Source organism: Manis javanica, chromosome 4, assembly GCF_040802235.1.
Source record: "Manis javanica isolate MJ-LG chromosome 4, MJ_LKY, whole genome shotgun sequence".
NCBI lineage: Eukaryota > Metazoa > Chordata > Mammalia > Pholidota > Manidae > Manis > Manis javanica.
In genome coordinates this window covers 21,901,173-21,918,473 of record NC_133159.1, presented here as the reverse complement: position 1 = coordinate 21,918,473, position 17,301 = coordinate 21,901,173, and the positions used below count along the sequence as shown (strand labels likewise).

The following is a 17,301-nucleotide window of genomic DNA, read 5'->3' as shown; positions in this document are numbered from 1 at the left end:
CCTGTGAAGGAACTCATGTCCAGAAACAGGAAGCGTCTTACCTGGGATCACACAGCAAGTTTGTGACAGGAGTGACTCAGGTCCCTACCACCCGCCTACCCCTCCCACTCCACCCCTTGAGAAATGACTGGGATGATCACCCCAGTAGGGGCATGGCCTCGCCTCTGCTGTTTGAAAACAACTCTTTCAGCACACCTAGCAGCCAGAAAAGCACTAAATCATGACCTCATCTGATCCTAACAGGACTGAACCCATTTTATAGATGGGAAACTGAGGCCCAGAGAGGGCAGCTGACTCTCCCAGCTGATGGGGCCCATCTGCCTGACACCACAGCCTGGCCTCTCATGCTGGGTCCCTGACCCAGGCTCCCAGGAGGTGAGAGGCAGCTCTGTGGCCCTCAGGAACCTCAGGATAAAGCCCTGCCTGAGGAAGTGCATCCCAGAAGGCCTGGGGAGGCAGCAATAGCCAGGTCTCTTGGAACCACCTCCATATGGGAAGGCCCCTGAGCAATGCTCTGGTCCCCATCTGGCCAGTTTATGGATGGAAAAACCCAAGCCGGACAGAACCCAGGCCTCTGACTCCCAGTCCAGGGCCTTTGCACCATACTGGGAGTCTGGGGCAGGCAAGCAGGCCCCACTCAGGCTGGTCAGACACACACAAGGCAGCTCTGTGGCATTCAGAGAGCATGTTTATTTACAAAGCACTTTACAAACATCAGCTTATGCCTCCCCACAGCCCCCTGCGAGGTAGGTCAGTAGTCATATCTACAGTTTATAGATGGGGAAATTGAGGCACAGAATGGGGGTGTGGCCTGCCCCATTTAAAAGAGATCTTCCCACCCACCCATCGAAAAATAACAAAATAAAGAAGTATTAATCCTCCATCCCAAAATACACGTTCCTCTGAATTCTAGGGGTTGCCAGCACCGCTGATCTAGCAATTCCCTATCCACACCGGGCAGCCTAATCAGGAGCCACAGGGACCTCAACCCCAAGGGCTATCATTCAACGTTGCAGATTATCACTGGCCCAGGCTGAGCAGGACCTGCCAGTGAGACCTCAAAGTTACAGGAAGTGAGGGCTGAAGTGACTTCATTCTGTAGACATTGTGTCAGGCAAGGGAGGGATGGGCAGATCCTGGTCCAGGGAGGCTCAGAGCACACATCAGTGAAGCAGAAGTGGGAGAGATCATAACAAAATAGCCCTGGGGGCGGAAGGGGGTCAGCAGGGTGGAGGACAGGGCGTAGTTACCCCTGGGGATGACCAGTCTGATGTGTCCACTGACAAATCACGGCAGAGCCCAATCCCCCCATGGGCTGGGCCAGATGGGTCTCTAGATGCCAAGCCCCAGTGCACTCTCCGCCCATGTCCAGAGGGAGCCACACTTGGTAGAAACCTTGGCCTGGCACACACTCTGCAAGGCCTCACTCCTCTCTGCCAAGGGCTGGGACAGAGTCAAAGGGATTGGGCATTGGTCCTCCAGAGTGGCAGTTTTGAGCCCCCGTTACCCTGCCAGGCAGTGCCAGGCCTCCCAGCACAGGGCTGCAGGACCCCATGGAGGTAGGCTGGGCTGCAGTCTTGCTAAACTCCTCCTTGGCCTACAGGCTGCCCCGGCACACAGTGAGAGGCCCTGCCCACAGCGGAAGGGGGTACCAGGGTGGTCAGTGCCCACTCCAGCGCTCTCCCTGTGGGAGCTGTGGTGGAGCAGAGTTGGGGCGCAGGTCTTCCTCATCAGTCCAGGATGGTAGGCCTGGCCCTGAGTGCACAGTGGGTGTCCCAGGCCAGAGGCCCCTGCTATCTTGACTCCAGCCCCTCCAAGTACTCCAGGGCCACATCATAGCAAAAGTGGTATTGATCCTGGGGAGAGGGAGAGAAGGAATCACCAACCTGGTCCCTCTCTAGTAGTGGGGATGGAGAGTGGGGAGAGAGAGGGCAAGCATGAGCCACCACCGCCCTCTCTGGGGATAAGTGGGAAACAGGATAACTGTTCTGACACCACAGGATCAGAAACCAAAGCCCAATTGTGGGGGCAGGTATGAGAGACTGGGTGCTGAGGGCATGGACCTGGAAGTTGGAAATGGCTGGGCACGGGACACGGCCCCTTACCAGGGTCTCCACCATATTGGGCTTGTAGTTCCTAAGCGTTTTGGCAGCAAAGAAAACGTCCACCAGGCTGTGGCAGCGAATCATCTCCAGAACCGTGGCGCAGGCGCAGAAGGTGCCGCTGCGGCCACCCCCGTTTCTAAATGAGATACAAAAGATTTGGGGCGGGGCTCAGAAGGGGCCAGGGGGTGCCTGGAGCCCAAAACCAAAGGTGAAGGACAGGGCCAGGAACCCAAAGAGAGGAGGGTCAGGGTCAGGACGCCCAGAGGTGAGGGGCGGGGCCAGGGAACCCAGATGAAGGGGTCAGGGAGCCCGGCAGGTTAACTGAGCGGAGTCAGACACGGACGCGCATTCAAAGCCTGTAGGCCTCTAGGAAGATGGAGCCTCCAGGACAGAGTCAGCAGATTCTGAGAAAGGAGGCTAGACACGCTCTAAGAGAGACACTGAGGGCGGCGGAGCAGCAAGCAAAACCCGGAGAGCAGGATGGAAAATGAACACTGAGGACACCAGTCACCCTCTTGCCCCCACCTCTCCCCACCCCCAACCCCAGACACACACGGAGACCTTCCCACGCCCCACCGCCTCCCTTTTCTGCTCGCTGTGCCTTTGGGGAGTGGCCCCTCTTGGGGCATAGGCTCTCAAACTCAGCAGCCTATCCCTGCACCCAGTATGCTCAGGCCAGCACAGAGAAGGGTCAGTGCTGAAAGCATGAAAAAGGAGGGGGTCGGGGGTTAAAGGAGTGACTGCACCCAGACAGGAGTGAATAAATGAACTTATTAATGGGGACATGTGAATGAATGAATGAATGAATGGAAAAAGTTGCACACATGCATGAACAAAGACTGGAATTCTGCTGGCTTTCAAAGTCTAGCATGATTTCATAGGGTAAACAATTCTGATAGGACTCTTCTCGTGAAATGGGCAAAGTCAAACATCACACAGAGGTTACTAGGCAGTTGTTCAGCTTTGAGTCTATGCCCTGCAAACCGGGCAACTCCAGGGAAGACAGGGCCAGCCTTGCCTGGATGGGCAGAGTCCAGGCCATGGCCATCTGGGAACCCAGGGGTTGTGGTGCCAGCCTTGAGGCCCTCTCAGACTGGGCCTCTGCTCCAGGCCCCATGGCTCCCCGACCTCTCCTCCCACCCCACAGCAGGGCCAGCACTCACAGGCAGTGCACAACAGTGCGCCCATCCCCACTCTCCGCTTGCCACTTGTCCACCTCGGCCAGCAGGTGCAGGAAGGCCTTCTTGGAGTCAGGCGTGTCACGGTAAGCAGACCAGCGCAGGAACTGGAAGTGCCGCACCAGCAGGTGCCCCTCCTGCAGCTGGGGATGCAGCCAGCCAGCCAGGGGACATGAGCCCAGGGGTTACAAGGCCCCCTGGTGACCTCAAAAGGGCCATCACAGGCCACACCTGCCACCACTCAGGTTCTCACCCCAGGGCTCCCGGAACACTCACCCGAGAGATGTTCTGCACCCGGAAGACACGGGCCACCAAGTCTTCATCCGCTGAACCAGACACGAACTCTACTTCCATAAGGCCATACTGCTGCCGGCCCGGCTCTGGCCAGTACTGCAGGCATGGCTGGGAGCATGTGCAGGCAGTGGAGGGCTGAGCAGAGCTGGATGAGGTCATACCAACCCCCAGGTCTCCCCAACTCGCTCTGGGGACCCCACGCACCCTGGGTCACCCACCCACTCAAGACTCCCTTCAGAGGCCCCCCCCCTACTCTTCACCAGTCGCCCGTCAAACTGCGGTGCACACCTGCCCTAACACTCAGGCCAGCAGAGACAAACTCTGTGTAGTCAGTGCACTACTCCCTGCCACGCCTATCCAACTATAACACACTCATATACATTCACACACACACCTACGTGAGGCTATGTTTTTCCAGGGATAGGCCTCCTGGCTAAGACATCCAGAGCCCCAGTTTCTAGTCTCAGCCCTGCCTGGAGCCCAGGCCAGCCTTTTCCTTTCTCTGGGCAACAGTTTCTCCATCTGCAAAATGGCCCCCAAGCTCCTCCTTCATCTGCTTTCCTTTCTGACCATGCCCAGGAGGCAGGGATACTACCTTCCTTTTTTGCCTAGGGTACTGGCAACTCCTTGCCTTCAGGCCTTTGCACATGCTGCACTCTCTCCGTAGATAACTCATTGCCCACTTCTCCATCTAGTTAATGCTATTGTCCTACACAGCTCAGCTCAGACACTAGCTCCCACAGGACACCCTTCTGCGGCCCTGTGCCAGCTCCATGATAGCCCTCTCCCTCTGTGCTTTCACTGTTGGTTTTTGTACTTCCCAAGGGCCTATATGATCTGGTAGGGGCTGTGTGTTCTCCCTGACTCCCCACTTCCCACTGCCTGGCCTGGCAGGAGTGGACAGTGGGAAAAGATGGTTGAATGAATGAGCAAATGGGTGCCCAGTGAATGATGTCCTGTGAGCCTCTGTCTGGGTTCCTCCCCTCTACCTAAGCAAAGGTGGGTTCTTGCCACACAGGCATCCCTCCAGATTCCAGCCCAGGGGCTAGAGCCGTTGCCCTGAAGTCCTAGGTTCATTTATACCAAGTGCCTGACTCATAAAAACCCAGTTAACATGTCTTCTCTAGCATATAAGGGGCTGGCTGTCATGCTCATTTTACAGCGAATTCTCCTGTCCTCCTGGAACAGGGAGCTGGGGAAGACTATGAGGCTCAGAGATCCAGGGGTGGGGCTGCAAGGCTGAACATCTGCACTTCCTGGGAGCTCCAGCTTTGGGAGCCCCAAAAGGAAATGGGGGCAATACGTCTGGCTATCTCCAGGCTGATGTCACTGAGCCAGCATCTGGACCAACCTCAGAAGTGATTGTCACCCTCATCATCTTTATGCCTGCCATGTACTGAGTGCCTACTATGTGTTAGGCATGGCACAGTGCTAAGCATCCTACATACATCTCACGTGGTGCTGACAATGACTTTATGAGAACAGGTGCTGTGATGGTCCCCATTTTACAGAAAGGAAACTGAGGCCCAAAGCGGTAGGTTAACTTGCCCTAGATCAAACAGAAGAAGACTGGAAATTTACTCTGTCTCAAAGGCCCCCATGATGGGCAGTTTACTCCAGAGGCTCTGTAAGGAGGCAGCCCAGGGTAGGGGGCACAGCCCACTTCTGTGACCTTAGAGAAGTCACTGCACCTTTCTGGGTCTTAGTTTTCTCACCTGAAACCCATAAGTGCAAAGCAGAGTCCCTGGCATACAGAAGGTGCTCAGTAAAGAGCAGCTATTTTTCTCCAGTCTGGCAGCTCATTTTACAGATGAGGAAACCAAGGCTCTGGGAGGGGATGTGACCCGACTAAGGCCACTCAGTAAATAGGTGGCAGAGCTGGGATCCAACCCTGGACTCTTGGGACGTGTGCATGAACATGCTGAGGGCCTGGGTAGCAGGCAGCCAGCCTTCCTGGCCCGCAGAAGCCTCACCCAGGCAGTGTTGGACTGGTGCAGCTGGTTGAGCATGACAACAGAGGTGCACCCGTAATCGTAGACCAGCCGCCAGAAGTCCGCTGTGGTGCTCTGCAGTGGGTGCAAGGTCACGATGAAGGCCGCGCTCTGTGTGTAGCTCTGCAGGGAAACCAGGGCTCAGCAGGACGGGTTCTCCAGCCCTGGCATGGCCTGAGCCCCTGCCACAGGCTTCCTCCTGCCCTACCCACCCTGAGCTGGGCAGCTCTGCCCCACAGGGCCAGGCTGCCTCTGGTGGCCCATTTCAGAGGTTGTGCAGCACACTGAGGCCTGAGTAGACAGGGCGAGCCCCCAGGCCTCTAGTGTCCAAGCCCACAGCCCCTGGGAACTAAGTAGCAAAAGCTTCCCAAATGTGTGATGATGGGAACTTGGACATGGTAGGCAGAGACTGGCCAAGCTTGCTCCCTGCCTCAGGGCCTCTGCATCTGCTATTCCCATCACCTGGAACAAATTTCCAAATATTTACATAAATAGTTCTGTCCCTCACTTGTTTCTGGTCTTTGCTTAACTATTACCTCCTCAAAGAGGACCCTCTTACCATCTCATCAAAAATAGCCACACACCTCCAAAACCCACATAAAATACTTCTGCCTGGCTGTTTTTTGTAGAAATTACTAGCATCTGACATTCCCTTGTATGTTTGTTTATTGACTGACCCAATCCATCCCCCAAATGCAAGGTTCAGGAAAGCAGAGATTTCGGGGTATAGCCTGTGCCCCACACATTGTGGGAGTTCAATAAATATTTTTGGATAAATAAACCTCTGAGTCCCTTCCAACGTGATGGATGAAGGCTCTGAGACCCCAACCCAGAGTCCCAGGTTGGTGGCAAGCACTGACTCTGCTCCCCACTCCCCACCTCATGCTGCCAGGTGGACTGGCACCCAGCCTTCCCCTCCCCACCCCCCAACCCCCGCCCAGTGCTTGCTGCCCAAGTCTCCCCCTGGTGCCCAGCCTTGCCCCACCCATCCGTGCCCCCTCCCTCTCCTGCTGCTCTTCTCATATAACCCCCTCCCCAGGACCTTCTGAAGGCTCACTGGGTGGCAGCTCCTCAAGGCCAGGCCCATCCAGACTCCAAATCTCAGGCCTGGGTGGCCAATGGGGCTCCTTGCAGACCAGACCACCCCAGACCCCAGCTGGCCCCAGAACATTCCCACTGCAACCCAGAATTGGGGTCTCCTGGCTCCTGGGCTTCTGGCTGCATGGCTGAGATCCAGTGTGTAACAGGGGCCCCAGCTTCTGCACCTGACAGGCCCTTTCCCACCCGGGGACAAGGATCCCCTGCATGACCCTCCTCAGCTCACAGACTCTCACAGCTCAGACAGCCTCCTCTCCAGCTCCCATCCATGTGCACATGGGCGCACTGAAGCCAAAGAGTGGGCTGGGAGGGACATCACAGACTCCTAGTTCCCATCCAAAACCCTCCAGCACCCAAGCCTCCTCTGCAGGACCCTGTGCCCTCAGCAGGGCCACGCCCACCTACACTCACACACATTCCCTCAAGCTGAGTGACAGTGACTGTGGACCCCTCTCCCGTTGCTCCCTTCATTGGCCGGGGCTGCTCCCCTCCTTGCCTTCAGCTCTCACCAGAAAGCCTCAGGGGAGCAAGCATGGGACCCCTCCCTCTTTAGAGAAACCCACTGTGCCCTGTCCTGCCCTGCCAAGGGGCTTTTGGCCAGGAGTCAGGCTGACTGAGTAAGAGTAAGGCCCATCTCCCTCATCCCTGCCTTGGGGGAGCCGCCCCTCCCATATCTCCTTCCCATGTTGGGGGCTGTCCAGTGGCGGCCCACCTTCATTCCCCCCTCCCATGGGTAGTTCTGGACGAGAACCGAGAACCGAGCTGGCTCATCGTGACCCCTTCCCCCCTTTGCAGGCCGGCCTGTCCTCAGAAGCTGTGCATTCTAACTGCTCCTGCTCCCTGCCGCACGGAAAGGCCTGTCCCTGGTGGGGAGGCAGTGGCCTGTCCTTGCACAGCTCTATCCAGAAGGACAAGTCTGCCTGACTGAGGGACAATGGAGTAGCCAGTTCACTTAACCACATATGTAAAGTCATATTCTCCAGTTTTTTCAGTTTTTTTTTTGAAAGGCAACATTTTGATCTCCACCTTTTTTAAAGGTAACATATTTGATCCTGTACCCATCTCTCAACTGGTTCCAATTTAGCAGAGAAATAGGGGTGCTACTCACAGCCTCTCCCCATCAGACAGCAGCATCTTGGAGCTATTTATTGGGCCCTAGAGTCCCTGTTCTGTTTGCAATACCAATAAATGAGGTGGAGCCCCCAGGATGGGAAAGAGAAGGGGGGCTTCTCAATGACTCCTGAGCTCTCGAACCACAGCCAGGGTAGGGCCGGGGAACAAGCCACCATCTCACCCTGGGTTCAGGGGCAGGCTCCAGCTTGCTCGCCCCAGGAGAAAGTTCCCTGGCTCCAGACATTAGGTTTCGAGTCCCACCTTCACTCTGGGCCACTCTAGCCACAGCCCATGCACCACGCATCCTATCCTGGAGCCAGCTCTGCCTGAACCTCACCATCCAGACGCCCACTCAGGCCAAAGGTAACACTTGAAGGGGTGCACTGGCTTAAATATGCTGCATGGAAGACCAACCGAGGGCAGGAGGGTCACCCCATGGGCCTGGTCCCCAGAATGGGCAAATGGTCCCCCAACCAGAGCCCTCAGCTCGGCCCCTTGGCTCATGGACCTTCCCAGAGGCTGCTGGGTGAGGGAGTCCCAGAGCCCACCCATGCCCCAAGCCCTCACGTCAGTCAGGGCAGCATTGATGTAGTTGTTGGGGTCCCCATCGGTGGAGATGAGGAAGGGCAGACAGCGGTCAGGTGGCAGGACGTCCATGCTGCGGTTCTTGTCTCGGTTCCGTGGCAGCAGGGCAACACTGCACTCCTCCACATCCAGGGGTGGCGTGACTGAGTTTAGGGTCTATGAGGAATGGGGAGAGGAGTGGGCTGACATCCCATGTCTGCTGGGCCTCCTCACAGCCCGACGAAGGAAGGAGACTGGGCTACTAACCCCATTTTATGGATGGAGAAACTGAGGTTCAGAGAGAAGTCAGAGAGGGCAGGGACCCAGGGTCCCTGTCTCCGGATCATGCAAGGCCTGGACAGAACTCTGGAAACTGGAGGCCGCCTCCTCACTCCCCATGTAACCTGAGGCAAGCTACTATACCTCTCAGCCGCATTCTTCCTCAACTGTAAAATGGGATAATAATATGCCTACTTCAAGGGGCTGTTGGGAGGATAAAGTGAGGTAATGCCGTGCACTGAGCACTGAGCCTGGCATGTGCAGGGCTCCACACACAGAAGGTGTGGTGGGGATCATACTAGTTTATTAGGTGCTTTCAGGGAGAGCACCCTGAAAACCCCCATTCTTCCTCACAGCAGGCTCCATGGACCTGGCAGAGGCGGTCACTTTCCTCAGTCATGGCCCTGCGCAAACAGGACCCAGTCCGGTGCAGCTGGCCCCACAGCAAGCCAGTGACTCGGGGTAATTTCCTCCACATTCTTGCCTCTTGCCTTCATGCTTCCTGCATCTGAGTCAGGGGTCTCAGTTTCTTTCTTTTGTCCTTGGGGATCCCTAACAGGGAACCCCAGTCTCTTATGATCCCCAGAGCCCAACACCCTTCTCCAGGAATCGCAGGCATTTCCTGTGACATCACTCTGTGCCAGGTACCCAGCAGGTGCCATCTGCTGAAGCCTCACAGGAACCTGGGGTGGAGAGGACACGTGGGGTCTCTGCTGGCCACGGACCACTCCCAAACTTCTCTAACGAACCAGCCTTCCCCCATCTCAGTCATGTGACATGATAAGACTGGCCCCGCCCCCAGAGCTAGGCCTGGGCCAATCAGTGTGCTCCATCACTCTGGCCCCAGTGCCCCACTCAGGGATGGACACATGAGAACCTGGTCTAGGACTTTCGTTGGGGCTGTTGGGAGCCCTAAGTGTCTTTTTACGGTCTCCTGACAGTAGAGCTGTCATGAGCCTGGTACTGCTGAAGGCTAGGATGTTGGTCTGAGAATGAAACCCAAACCCAAAACAGCGGAGAGCAGAACCTTCAACAGAGACTAAGTCCTGGCACCATCATTTGAGCTGCTGGATCCAGCCATAACTGAAGCCATACCATATTCAGACCTTCGAAGTTACAAGAGCTATTGGACTGGATTTTTGTCACTTATAACCAAAGGAATCCTGATGAATACAAATCTACAAGGGTGACCTTAACAGTCTTTTTATTTCTGCATAAGAAAACTGAAGCTTGGAGAGGTAATGTGAGTGTACAAAGCTAGTCACAGTTCTTAACTGGGTAAGCCAGGATTTGAACCCACGTTTATCTAACTTCAAAGCCTGGGCTCTCAGCCACTTGGATGCACCACTTCCTCTAGTATCTCTAAGCCTTTCCTAGTAGCCAGACTCTGTCCCTGCTGCTTGGCCCTCAGTGACTCTTCCAGCACTCAGGAATTCCCAACACACACACACATGTACACTCACTCACACCTACATACCCATGCACACACACACTCATGCCCCACCTGGAACTCTTCCCGCAGCTGGGAGGAATTACTCTGTGGATCAATGCGGATCATCTCCTTGTAGGTGGCCTTGAACTCGCTGACAGGGATGGTGGTCTCCCCACACAGGCAGGCCTCCAGGATTGCATCGTGGATGAAGACATACTGCTCCTGGAACAGGAAGTAAGAATATAAGGAACCAGCAGGCAACCAGAAACTAGAGATTTGGGGGTTGGGGGAACAAGCTCAAGGCTGAGGCAGGGGTGCTGGAATCCAACCACATGGTACTACAGGTTGGACCAACCCTACTTGAAACAATCCCCATGTTTGACTCATATTTCATCCCTACAATAACCCTGTGAGAGGCTCTGAAGGTAAGGGGGCCACCAAGGGTCACACTTCTAGTGAAGATACAAATCCAGGTATGTCTTACTGCAAAACCTGTGACCTTGGCCTCATGCTGTTTGACCTCATTCACCTGAACACAGTGGAGCTGAGTTTGGAAAGACCCTAGGAGGTTAGCAGGCCAAGTCTGGGGATGAGAAAGAACAAGGGGAAATCCTGGGGCAAGGAAGAGCCTAAGGACATCCTTCCGACACACTCCACCAGCTGTGAGCTCCTCCAGGAGGGACACACATCCTGGAATAGGCAGCAGGGAGAGGGCTGTCCCCGACCTCAGTCTGGATCATGTTGACGCGCCGGGAGCAGAGGGTCTTCACGCAGTTGTAAATGTCCACAACGCCCTCACATTCTGCCATGTCCAGCATCACATCCAGAACGATATAGCAACCTGTGCGGCCAGTGCCCGCGCTGGGGAGAAAGCAGCCCCAAGCCAGGTCAGAGCCTTGGGGTGGGAGCTCCAGACCAAGGAGAGGAGATGAGGGGTCTTAGGGCACCTGGCCATGTCTACACCACACAAGGGATGGAGGACACAGAGAGACTCCCCAACCCTGGGCCAGGGAGCCAGGCAGAAGGTGCTAGAAGAGTTCTGGTGAAACATGGCAGAGGACCAAGCTGGGGACAGGCCTTGAGAAGGAAAGGAGAGAGAGTAGGGAGAATGCAGAATGAAATTTAGCAACTTAGACTGGGGAGAGGGACAAAGGTGTTAATCAGAGCTTAATCCAAAAATGTTCTTGCCTCCTGGATTATCTCCTGTACATGCCTCAAAGCCCCACACACTCATACCCACTCACATACCAGTGGAGCCTCTCTAACCCTTCCTGCAGATGTCATTCTTTTAAGCTCCCCGAGAAATTTGGGCAGGCTTCTATTAAAACACCCTTCCTGCTATGTGATCATTGTGTGGCCGTCTCCCTAACCCAACCGGGACCTCGTGAGAGCTGGGCTCTGTCCCATCCATCTGTGGGATCCTCATGGTCTGCACTAGGTTGAGCAGAGCTGAGGAGCAGGGAGAAGAGGGCAAAGATGACACCAAGATTTCAAGCTTAAAAATGGTGGTGTCCAAGTGTTGGTGAGAACATACACCAATTCAGTCCCCCACACACTGCTACTGGGGACTTAAATTAGTACCGTCACTTTGGAAAACTGTTTAGCAGTATCTCCTAAGGCCAAACGTTTGCACAGGCAGCAGTTCCACTCTTACATACACAGCCCATAGAAATGCCTGTGTATATCGGCCAAGAGACATGCAATAGATAATCCTTAGCAGCATTATTCATAATAACAGCTCAAATCTGGAAACAGCTCCATACCTATCAACAGCACAATGGATAAACACATGTGGTTTATTCACCCAGTGGAATATGATACAATGTGGATGAATCTTATGAACATAGGCTGAGGGGAAAAAAATCAGACACCAAAGAGCAAGTGCTGTATGATCGATCCCCTTGTACAAAATACAAAACCACACAGAACGAATCTACAGTCTGGAAGTCAGGATAGTGACTGTTCTGGGAGTGGAGGGCGGGTACGGATGGGGGCTCAGGGGGGTTCTGGGTGCTGTAAGTGTTCTGTTTCTTGACCTGAGTGGTGCTGGTTGTTTCTCAGGTTTGGTTTGATTGGTGAAAACTCATAAAGTAAGATAACGCTTAACTATTTGTGTACTTCGCTGTAAGTGTATTATACACAAATGGAGTCGTATTTTTAAGACAGTGTCTCAAAAAGGCCTAAAGAAATCAAAGAGAAATGTTTTGGGGGTGGTAGGGCAGGGAGAGGAATGAGTCTGCCAAGTGGCATTTGGGGAGCTGGTAAGAATTCAAGTAGAGGAGCCAGACAGGTAAAGAAGCCAAGGGCTTGTGGGCTGGGACTCACTGAAGCCACAGGGTTAGAGGTTAAGCTCTCCAATGGGAGAGCTGGGGCAAGAACAGGACAGAGCACTGGGCCCCACTGAAAAGGCAAATGGGAGATAGATGTGCAGGGCAGGAGGCAAAGCAGAGAGAGGAAGGGCAGCTGGGGTCACAGGCACCAACCAGGCCAGGAGCTGGGACAGGAAGGAGTAGAGGTCAAGGGTTGCAGAGCTCGTGGAGGCCTAAGGGTGAGGAAAGTCCTCTGGGCTTGGGGAAGAGAAAGCCCTCCCGGCACTGGGCCACACTTAGCACACAGGTGTGCTGTGCATGCTTGCCGAATGGAAACAAACGAACGTGAACCTGCCTGGTGCCTCACCAACCCCTGACCCCCTCCACGCCCCCAGCACCATCTCGGCATCTAGGCCAAGGGCCTCCATGTGTCAGGGGCAGCACAGGAGAGTTCCAGCCTCAGCTCTGAGGGCAAAGGGCCCTCGGGGTCATTCTCTCCTGTCCTCTGTGTCTCTAAGCAGGAGGAGCTCAGGCCCAGGCTCCTCTGGGGACCTTGAACCAACCCCACGCCCAGTCCCTCTTCTCTTGGAATGTCCCATGCCCCACCTGCAGTGGATGACAATGGGCCCAGCACCAGGTGGGGTGGAGGCCTTCACACGCCGGATGAAGGCCAGCAGCCCTGTGGCATGGTAGGGGACGCCATGCTCTGGCCAAGCTGTGAAGTGGAACTGGCGGACCTCGTGCCGGGCAGAGTAGCCTCTCTGGAGAGACAACAGTAATGACAGTCAGAGTCACTGCTGGCATCTATTAGACACTTGCTGTGTGCCAGACACTGTGGTGAGCATCCGACCACAGGATCTCAATTAATCCTGGGTGTTAACGACTTACCGTACAGACAGGAAAACCAGGGGTCAGAGGAGAAACCGCTTGCCCATGGTTAGACAAAACACATACTAGGCAGGAGTTGGACTGGGGTCTGCCTGGGGTTAAAACTGTGCTATTAATCACCTATCTCTGCCACCAGGTGGCTGTGTAACCCCAGAGATCATTTTGACACTGGTCTTAGTCTAAAGGCGGAAAACTGTCTTTCCTTTGAAGATTTTAGAGGATCAAAGGAGATCACAGACAGGAGGACTTGGCTAATCCCTGGCCATGTGGCCTCTCATGAGCGACATAACTACTCAACCTCACTTTCCTAATCCGTAAAATGGGGCTAACGGTAAACGCCTAGCCCCAAAGAGCTTTCCAGGGCTTAAACAGTATGTGCAATGAGCTCAGCACAGTGTCCAGCGTCGAGCAGGACCAACACTGGGCAGGTACTGCCATTATCTTCAGTGTCTGACTTCCTCACAGAGTCGCCAGCCAAGGCATTAGCTTCCAGCCCCCACAGTGTTCTGGGTGGTTACCAAGCAGCTGCCTTGCTGCGGAGGCAGTGGTGCCATCCTCACCCCTCCTGTCCCTCAGCTGCACAGTTGGGGAAGTAGACTGTGCCCCACCTCCTCAGGCAGCCCTGGAGGGACCCGATGACGGTACTCACCCGCTCCAGGGCAAAGGTGCGCACGACATACTCAGCTAGAGTCTCCGTCTTCACCAGCGTGATCTTGATGTCCCCATACATGTCCGAGTCCTCTGGCCAGTACCGCGAGCATTTAACCTGGAGGCCCCACAGGGCAGGCTCAGTGGGCTCTTCACTGCCCCCTTGGCCCGCCACGTCCCCTTGGCCCCTTTGCCCTACTCACCCTGCCCACCTCCACCAGCTTGGTGATCATGACAATGCTGGAGCAGTGCTCCTGCCACACCATGCGCCAGAAGTCGTAGACCATCTCGGGCTTCGGCCCTGGGGTCACAGAGGGCGTCTGTCCCTGAGGCAAGGTCTCCACCCAGGGCCAGCACACCCACTGCCCAATGAGGGCTCCGTGCTCACCCACACACACACCCAACAGCCAGCTCATGCCTGGGGGGCCCTGGATGTGGGCAGCACCAGGGAGGGCCTGGCTGCAGCCCCCCCAACAACCTGACTAGAGGGTCAGACGCTTGGTCCATGGGCCAAGTCTCCAGGAGAGATGCACAATGGACAGTTGGGGGAAAGACACAACCAGAAGGACCCATGCAGCCCAATTCAAGCCCAACCAAGAGGCACAATTCACGCCTCAGAGGACTGAGCACAGCTACCTCTTTTGCATGCATCACTTGGGAGACAGACAGATGGACTAGGAGCTACAGACAGACTGAGCACACCAGGGAGACATAAAGGGGAACAGACACTGATGGTTGGTTTCCAGGTGACCCAGCCAGAGAGCGGGCCTCAGCCAGACAGAGAGAAGGGAGGCAGGCAGGGAGGCAGCAGATGGGCAGAGAAGGCAGAAAGGTGGCAGAGGGCATTCAGCACACAGGGCATAAGGGGCACATGGGCAGAGGTGCCAGGTACCTTGAGTGGCTATGAAGTGGTTTGACCTGTGGTAACCCTGAAACAGGAGAAGAGGACATAGTGAGACTCTAGGGAGCAGCCCCTCATTCCCTCTGACCCCCTGTGCCCTCCGCTCCCAGCAGCAGCACACACACCCCTCCCCAGGACCTCCTAACCAGGGTGACCCTGTCCTCCCAGGGAAGAGAAGCTGGGACACTACTGTTCCATCCTTGCTGCATGACCCCAAGGACACAGCTCCTTTATGGGCCTAGGGGGTCTACTCATCCATAAATCTGGGTTGATTATCCAGTCAGCTTACAACTCGGCTGCTGTTTGGAGACAAATAGAGTCCAGGGTGCCTATATCGCCCCCAAAGCCCCGGAGGTCTTGATCAACCCCAGGCCCCAGGCTGGGTCTTACCAGCTATCTCAGCCCCACTCAAACTAACCACAAGGGGCAGTGCCCCCTCCCCACTGCTTCCACCATGCGGAGCATGGGCGACCCAGATGAAGGCTTTAGGTGGAAGGCAAATGAGCACATGGGTCACTCGTGGACCTCAGATAAAATGTTTTTCAAATCTTCAATATTAATAATAATCAATAATAGTAAATTTTTGAGACCCTGTCATGGTCATGTACTATGCTAAGCACTTTACCTATATTACCTCCCACAGAAAAGAGGCCAAGAGCTACTTCAGCTCTCAGCCCCAGAGCCCTGAGGTGAAGAAGAGGGACTGACCAGACTCCACTCCCACCCTGGGGCCACAGCCGCCCACGCGTGGTACCCAGGGCAGCCACGCCAGCAGCATCAGGCAGTAAGGAGTCCTGCAGGGCCGATACAGGGGAAAAAAATCAAGCTCAAGCTTGGCCACTTGCCTCAAGTTGTATACCCTCGGCCCAGCTCCCCAGACCCAAGGAGACCTAGAGCCAGATTGCCTGGGTTCAAATCCCAGCTCCACCTGTTGCTAGCGGTGTGCCCTTAGGCAAATCCCTTCACTTCTCTATGCCTCGATTTTCACCTCTATAAAATGGGCATAATTATAGTATTTCCCCCATAGGGCTGTGGTGAATAAATAGAGCAACCTATGTCAAGGGTCTGGCCCTGTGGCATGCACAAACTCAGTATTTAGTCAGTAGTAGCTATTACTATCACTGCTACTTTAATGATCAAAGGGCGTCCCTGAAGATTCAAATATCAAGAATTCCAGAGGCAGATTATTATTAAATTTCTGGTTTACTGGAGGGCTCAGAATCTGAGTCTGGGAGTCAAGTTGCCCTGGGTCCCTATCTCAGCTCTGCCAGGTAGGAGCTGTGACTCCGGGCACCAAGACGGTGCTTCTTGGCTTTTACTGTGCACATGAATCCCATGGGGATCTTGTTAAAGGCAGATTCACATTCATAGGTCTGGGGTGGGGCCCCAGATTGTGCTTCCAGGCGGTACCAATGCTGGGCCTCAAAACACTCTTCGAGTAGCTGGTCTCCCAGCCTCTCTGAGCCTCTGTTCTCCTCTGTAGTATGAGGATAACAGGGAGATACACACCTCAGAGATTCTACTGATACCTACATACCACTCCACAAAAATGCCCAAACTAGTCAAAGTTCCGAATGATGAAAAGCCTCCCAGAGTCACTCAGCCCTCACTACTGGAACTTCCCTGGGTCTAGCCTAATTCTCTCCTGCTGCCTCCCCAGCCATCATGTTGGCTTCAAGTCCTCCACAGAGCTGTTGGATAACTGGGACCCGAGGGGAAGGCCCAGCAAAGGTGCTGCCAGCGCTCCCCTCTTACCCCCAGCACTGCTCAAGCTGGCAGCAGGCCCCTTCCCCTAAAATCCAGATTGCCTGAGAATCCCACACGAGAGCAAGGGTCTTCTGACTCATCCATCTCTGTCCCTCCAGGGCCCAGCACAGTGCCAGCACCCAATGCTAGCCAGTAAATACAGTAATAGCTGAAAGAGTTTTTAAACAGATAACCCTCAATATCTGCATATTAATTTTTTAATTGCATATGTGCATTATTGCATCATTATATAGGGTACCCTGCAATGGAAAGTTTAAAATGACCAGCTGTTAAAGGAAGGTAGGTAGAGCACCTTGAGCACACCCACATTAGAGACCAGCCCTAGTGTGCCCTAGTGCTTGCATGTCCTAGAGCCTGCTCCCGGGACACATCACCCCTCCAGGAGCCTCTGATTAGGTGTTGCTGGGGGACTAGCCATGTGCATCATGGGCAAGACACACTGGGCATCCTGATGCTCCCCAGAGGAAGAAGACCACAGTCCAGTGCGAGGGTGCTGGGCTCAGGCTGGGTTTGAGGCCCAGCTCCATGCAGCCGTGAGCAAGTCACCTCACTTCTCCAAGCCTCAGCCTCCTCATCTGCCAAATGCAGGTCCCTATGTGTGCCATAAGATGATATGATAAGCCTGAAGTGCCAGCACAGAGCAGGTACCCAGCCACTGACACTCTTGTTAACCCAGCATTTGAAGACATTTTAAACCAAGTCTTCTATGGGCATTTCCTCAGAGTCTGACAACA

At 54.7% G+C, this 17,301-nt stretch overlaps 1 protein-coding gene across 12 annotated transcripts in view; it reads right to left on the bottom strand.

Annotated features, from left to right (window-relative positions):
• Positions 1-670: 670 nt before the first annotated feature.
• The window catches only part of PTPRU (protein tyrosine phosphatase receptor type U), a 78,052-nt gene continuing 61,421 nt past the window's right edge, over positions 671-17,301 (bottom strand). For 8 of the 12 annotated variants that reach the window (XM_037010478.2, XM_037010480.2, XM_037010483.2 and 5 more), the window contains 12 exons: positions 14,792-14,828; positions 14,103-14,200; positions 13,901-14,017; positions 12,970-13,124; positions 10,780-10,915; positions 10,127-10,276; positions 8,347-8,520; positions 5,551-5,691; positions 3,560-3,685; positions 3,269-3,426; positions 2,106-2,241; positions 671-1,856 (listed from right to left, as the gene is read on the bottom strand). In XM_037010478.2, coding sequence (XP_036866373.2) covers positions 1,794-1,856; positions 2,106-2,241; positions 3,269-3,426; positions 3,560-3,685; positions 5,551-5,691; positions 8,347-8,520; positions 10,127-10,276; positions 10,780-10,915; positions 12,970-13,124; positions 13,901-14,017; positions 14,103-14,200; positions 14,792-14,828 — 1,491 coding nt within the window. In that variant the 3' untranslated portion in view covers positions 671-1,793. Of the gene's footprint in view, positions 1,857-2,105; positions 2,242-3,268; positions 3,427-3,559; positions 3,686-5,550; positions 5,692-8,346; positions 8,521-10,126; positions 10,277-10,779; positions 10,916-12,969; positions 13,125-13,900; positions 14,018-14,102; positions 14,201-14,791; positions 14,829-15,508; positions 15,595-17,301 lie in introns of those variants that run through there. The other 4 variants (XM_037010482.2, XM_073233523.1, XR_012130090.1 and 1 more) reach the window with 2 other exon arrangements.